The 6,076-nt window shown below is 40.6% G+C and overlaps 1 protein-coding gene across 1 annotated transcript; it reads left to right on the top strand.

Moving 5' to 3' along the window:
- Positions 1 to 249: 249 nt before the first annotated feature.
- Positions 250 to 4,573, top strand: LOC115797969 (zinc finger protein OZF-like). The gene is made up of 2 exons (XM_030754582.1): positions 250 to 409; positions 3,270 to 4,573. Exons 1-2 carry the CDS (start codon positions 298 to 300, stop codon positions 4,424 to 4,426), a joined length of 1,269 nt encoding a protein of 422 aa, XP_030610442.1. The 5' UTR covers positions 250 to 297; the 3' UTR covers positions 4,427 to 4,573.
- The last annotated feature ends 1,503 nt before the right edge of the window (positions 4,574 to 6,076 follow it).

Below are 6,076 nucleotides of genomic sequence, written 5' to 3'. Positions count from 1 at the left end.
CAGTCTAAATAAAGTTTACTTAAATAAAAAAGAGAAAAGTGCACCCCCCCCCCCACCCCACCCCAAAACAGAACAAAAATAAAGACAATAAAGGTGTCTCTTCAGATACCTGTACAAAATACAGCACATGTCAATAAATACTATAAAGAATCATAATGAGCGCCTGGTTTGATCCCGTTTCCAGCTTCTGTCACGCTTTCATGGATTAAATAAACAGAAGCGTGGTTGAATGGGCCGGACTGTGAGCCACTCTGCGCATGCGTGGTTGATCCCAACAGAACGAGCACCGTGAACACAATGGATTACCTTCAACAGCAGGACCCTGAAAGTCTGCCTTTTGAGGAAAACCCGGAGGTAAAATTCTTCGGAGTCCATCAGCAGGAGAAAGATGATATGAACCAAACTACTGGTGAGAATAATCACAGATTTAATACGGAGTGTTTATCCAACAGGAAACGGCTTCCTAGCTGCTAGCTCATTGTAGGGGAAAATAAACTATTTACGTAAGACCGGGGCTTCTTATCGTGTCTTAATCTGAATAAGTTCACAACCGCCATCAAGAAACTTTAGTGATGATAGTTATTTGATGATAGTTACTAATAAATTCATGTTTACGGATTAAAAAAAAAAAAACGGAAGTCAGTGTGAGGGTTCCGTGCATCACCCGGACTGTTTACAGTGCGCACACAACTGTAGTTCAATGTAAAGCAGTTTGGCTGCTTCTGAGGGTTAATTACTAAAATAAATCTCACTGGAAGACAAACCTTAGATTCCACTGTAATGTAAGCTGACGTTAGTCATTAATTCTAAAAGATGTACCTGGAGGTATTAAGTCTTTTAAGTCTGACAAAAATAACAAGACAAATAACAGCTTCATAAAGCACTAATTAACTATAAAAGAGGAATAACTTTAACCAAAACCAAGATTTCCTGTCATAACCGCATATTTTCTGCAAAATTTAACCCAGATCTAAACAGACGTGTGTGACTGTAGGCTGAAAACTACCAACTTTAGCTCTCTACAGTTGTTAGTTTTCTCATAAAATATATTTTGGTAATGAAGTCAGGGAGATTTTAAGGCCATTCAGAGCAGTTTTTCTGTGGCGTCATTTTCAAATAACTATGCATATTTAGAGAATTACTTAAGCTATGTCGTTCAAATTTTTCAGGCTAAGATTTTGGGAATATGGAATTTCAAAAGTGTAGCTCAAGTTCAACAGCACGCTCTGAGAGCTTGAATTTGCTTGGGAATGTGCTAGTAAGGCCTGCATTACCACAATTGAAGGCCTGTAGAAAAAATTATTTCAAAGATAGGGGGTTGAAATTTGTAATACATCATCTAGTAATTTTAGTTAGATTTTTCTAGAAAGATTTGGTGTCTGGTAGTAACATCCAAAACTTGTGATGCTGTTCTGCCTCACTTTCCCAAAATTTATTTTTGAAATAATTAGTATTTTTGTTTATAGTCAGCATCCAAAGCCTCAGAGTGTACAGTCTAATATTTGTAAAACTGGCATATTTTGTGATCGAGAGCTCAAATTCCAAAATGTGTGTCTCATGCACTAGACTAAATTATGTGTAAACTATTACTATTACTGTGCAAAGCAGAGCTTTCCTTCCACGGTGGCATCACTGCAGTGCGTGAGCAGTTAAAACCCCGACACCCTGGAGCTGCAATGTCAGTTCTGGATGGGTACGTTTTAGAGGGTTAGTGCATTGTTGATACCCTGTTAATGTTTCTACACAGACATACCTGTTAATGTTTGTACACCAATGTTTCTGTTCGTTTACCTGTCGGAAACACGGTCTCACGTAGGGCTGGGCAACATATCGAGTTTTTAAGAAATATAGATATATTTTCATACGCGATATAAGATGAGACAATATAATTTATATCGATATAGTCTATGTCACGTTACAATCATACTTGTAGAACCACCAGTTCACCTTTCTTTTCTCCCAGTTTGTCTCTGCACAACTTCACACTGCCCCGCCTCTCTCCCTAACTGCTTCACCCGTAAGTCATGCAGAAAGCGACAGCATGGAGAAGTAAGCAGAGACAATGCTTTTAAAGAGGAGCTGGTTAGTAAAAAGAAAACCAATGCTCAATTATTTGGAGATCATTCGGATTCAAAGTGTCAAATGAGCCGCAGAATAATGTATTCTGTAGAGAATGCCGCAAACAATAATAATAATAATAATAATAATAATAATAATAATGCTTTAGACTTATGTAGTGCTTTTCATGGTACTCAGAGACGCTTTACAAATCCATGCACTCTTCATTCGCACCTCAATCATACTTGGTGGTGGTAAGCTACTAATGTAGCCACAGCTGCCCTGTGGCAGTCTGACAGAAGTGTGGCTGCTAATTCGCTCCTACTGCCCCTCCGAACACCACCAAAGTCCCGGTAAAAGGTCCAAGCACTAATTTTTTCCACTATGCATACCAATGCTAACATCACTAGGTAACTGTTAAGCTGAAGTCCTCAGCCGGCGCAACGGCACCTCAGCCAGGCACAGCTAGCTAGAACCCTGCTGGCTGAAGGATGGAATTTTGTTCATTCAGTCTGTTTACATGTTTTGTTATTTGCACAGAGTACCAGATGTACAGCAGTACATACAGGTGGAAGCACTCTGGTGAAGTCTGCTTCTCTGGAGACTTTTTAAAGAATAAGTCAGCCTTTTGCTATTTTTGCTCTGTATCTTTTCTGTTTACATTTTAATAGCACAGCTGTGAGTCTTTTGTTATGGAGGAAATTGAGGAGCAAAAAGTTAACATTATAATTGACATTGATCAACACCCCCAACAAAGGTCCTGTTCTACTTTTCTATGAAACATCAGTCCTCACTGCTGATGACTGAAATCTCACAAGACTAATTATAATTGGACTAAATAAACAAAATAATTAAATAAAAGTGAACTGTCATAGGGCAAGAGGCAGGGTACACCCTGTACAGGTTGCCAGCCTGTCGCTGGGCTAACACAGAGACAGACAACCATTCACACTCACACCTACATTCAATTTAGAATCACCAATTAACCTAACTGCATGTCTTTGGCCTGTGGGAGGAAACTGGAGTACTCTGAGAAAACCCATGCCAACATTGGGAGAACATCCAAACACCACACAAAAAAGCCCAGGCCAAGGTGAAATCGACCCCAGACGTCTCGCTGTGAGGCTACAGTGCTAAGAATTGTAATTCATATTAAAATAATTTAGCTGATTGCACAACTTTATTTGTTTGTGTTTCATTGTTTCCTACAGATGTCCAGAAGGTTTTGGTGATTAAAGAAGAAATTCTCTATGACTGGAGCTCCAGTCTGGACCATCAGCATCAAGAGTCCCTCCAAATAAAGGAGGAACAGGAAGAACTCCTGACCAGTCAGGAAGGGGAGCAGCTTAATAGGCTGGAGGAGGCTGATAACACCAGGTTCCCATTCACTGTTGTCACTGTGAAGATGGAAGACAGTAATGAAGAGAAACCTCAGACTTCACATCTTCCACAGAACCAACCTGATGACAACAGAGAGGCAGAGCCTCCAGCCAGCACCTTAGCTAAACAAATAAAAATGGAAACTGATGGAGAGGACTGTGAAGGACCAGAACCAGCCAGAAACCCAAATCTAAAGAGCCATTTACAACCAAAAGTTAATGGAAAGGCTTCTGACTCTTCTGACACTGACATCAGTGATGATGATTGGCAGGAACCTTTGTCATATCCTGGACCTGAAATAAAAAACAGTGACAGTGATCTGAAAAACACACCTGTGCCTCAGTTTTCTAAGTATGTTGAAAGGTTTACACAGCAACCTTACATAAGACTCCACCCACGAGAGAAGCTGTTTAATTGTGATATTTGTGGTAAAATGTTTAGCCGCAAAATGCACGTTAAAACACACATGAGAACCCACACGGGAGAGAGACCTTTTGGTTGTGATGTTTGTGGTGAAAAATTTGCACAGCAGGGAAACCTGCAGAGTCACCTGAGAGTCCACACAGGGGAGAAACCGTTCAGCTGTGAGATCTGTGGTAAAAAGTATAGACAGCAGGGGGTTCTGAGGACACACATGAGAACTCACACAGGTGAAAAGCCATTTGGATGTAAATTTTGTGGGAAACGATTTATCCAACAGTCTCATCTCAAGGCACACATCAGAATCCACACTGGAGATAAACCTTATCACTGTAATTTTTGTGCTAGCAGCTTTACCCAGAAGAAACATTATGATGAACACACCAGAAGACACACCGGAGAGAAACCGTTTGGTTGTGATTTATGTGGAAAACAGTTCAACCGACAGGAACACCTGAAGAGTCACATTACAATCCATACAGGAGAGAGACCATTTGGTTGTGATATTTGTGGAAAAACCTTCAACCGGAAGACTCGATTTAAGGCTCACATGACCCTTCACACTTGATAGATGCTGTTTGTTGTGAAAGATTAATTACCCAAGTGCCGGTGGGCCGGGTCCTTCGAAGATGCGGCCTCTGAATTTGGACATTGTGCGTCGATATAATCTGTATGCCTGGAATTCGTGCACTGAGAAAGATTTCACAGTGCAAAGTGCGATTAAATGCGTTAAAAATTTTAATTTGTTATTTTCCCCATAATTAATTAATCGAAATTAACGCGTTAAAGTCCCACCCCTAATAATTATTGCACACTTTCTGTAAATCCTATAAACTTCATGTCACTTCTCAAATATCACTGTGTTTGTCTGCTATATGATATATTTAACTGAAATTGCTGATCTGAACAACCAAGGAAGGAAAATCATGAAAATTATCAGGGGTGCCCAAACTTTTGCATACCACTGTATGTCTCCCCCCTCCAAGCTCCCCTGTTGGCACAGACTGGTACACTTAAGTTTGTTTTAGCATCTCAGCTCCTCTCTTTTCACTTTCACTTTCCTCTCTTTCACACAGACATACTTAAAAAGTGCTCTTCTTTGAGATGAGGTTCATAATTTTATGCGTTATGTGGGTGATCTTTAGATGTGAAGATATGGTGTCTTCTTGCCTACCTTATAATAGATCTATTCATCATTTAAGAAGAGAAAAGGAAGGACACACATCTGAAGATAATTGAAGGCTGGGTGCTGGACCTTCTCAGTTTCCTATTCATCATTGAACACAGTTGTTTTCACAAAAGCAACTGTCTCTGAAGAAGCTGTGGAGGTCTGAGTTTCAGCCTAAGTGGGCCTAATTTACACAAGTCAAACAAACTGGGCTTTGGAAGTCAGATGTGCTCAGGCACACTATTTGATGTTTTGCTGTCAAAGGATAGAATAGAATAGCTTCATTGTCATTATATGTCACATAAAATGAAATTACAGATGCCTCTTCCATTGTGCATTAATATACATATAAAAGTATACAGAAATAAAGAATAAATAAGATAGATAAAACACTTTGTACACATATTTAAGTTATATTTACACAGCTATGGATGAAGAGCTGTAACCATCAACATGGTATTGCACATAATGTTAGATTCAACTCATTGTGCACACAACGAAATGATTGTTCCAGATCACTCATCCAGAGACAAGCATCTGCTGTCATGCAGCCAGAGACCGGTGCTACAGTGTGGTTTAAGTGTCTTGTCCAAGGACACAACGCAGCGTAGGGACAGGGGCTCAAACCTGCAACCTTCCAGCTGCAAGGCAAGCGCCTACCCACTGCATTGACAGAGTCAATGTCCAGGCCAGTGGTTGTTTAATGTTCTAATGACTCAAGGGTAGAAACTGTTTCTTAGCCTGGCTTTTATTGACCACTCATGTTGTTTGCCAGAAAACAACTGTTCAAACAGGTGATGCGTTGGGTGGGAGGGAACATTGAGAATGGCCGTGGACCTTCTCAGGCATCTGGAGCCAACGATCTCCTCTGGGGAGTTGACAATTCTCTGGGTTGTGTTTATGATCCTCTGGAAAGAATGTCTGTCTGCAGCCGAGCTCACAGTGTACCAGGCAGAGACGCAGTATGTGATCACACTCTTGATGGTGGATCGGTAGAAGGTCACGAGCAGTTTCTGATCCAGTTTGTTCTTCCCGAGGACCTTCAGGAAG

Source organism: Archocentrus centrarchus, chromosome 19 (assembly GCF_007364275.1).
Source record: "Archocentrus centrarchus isolate MPI-CPG fArcCen1 chromosome 19, fArcCen1, whole genome shotgun sequence".
NCBI lineage: Eukaryota > Metazoa > Chordata > Actinopteri > Cichliformes > Cichlidae > Archocentrus > Archocentrus centrarchus.
The sequence above is the reverse complement of the archived record's forward strand: the minus strand, read 5'-3'. Positions and strand labels throughout refer to the sequence as shown.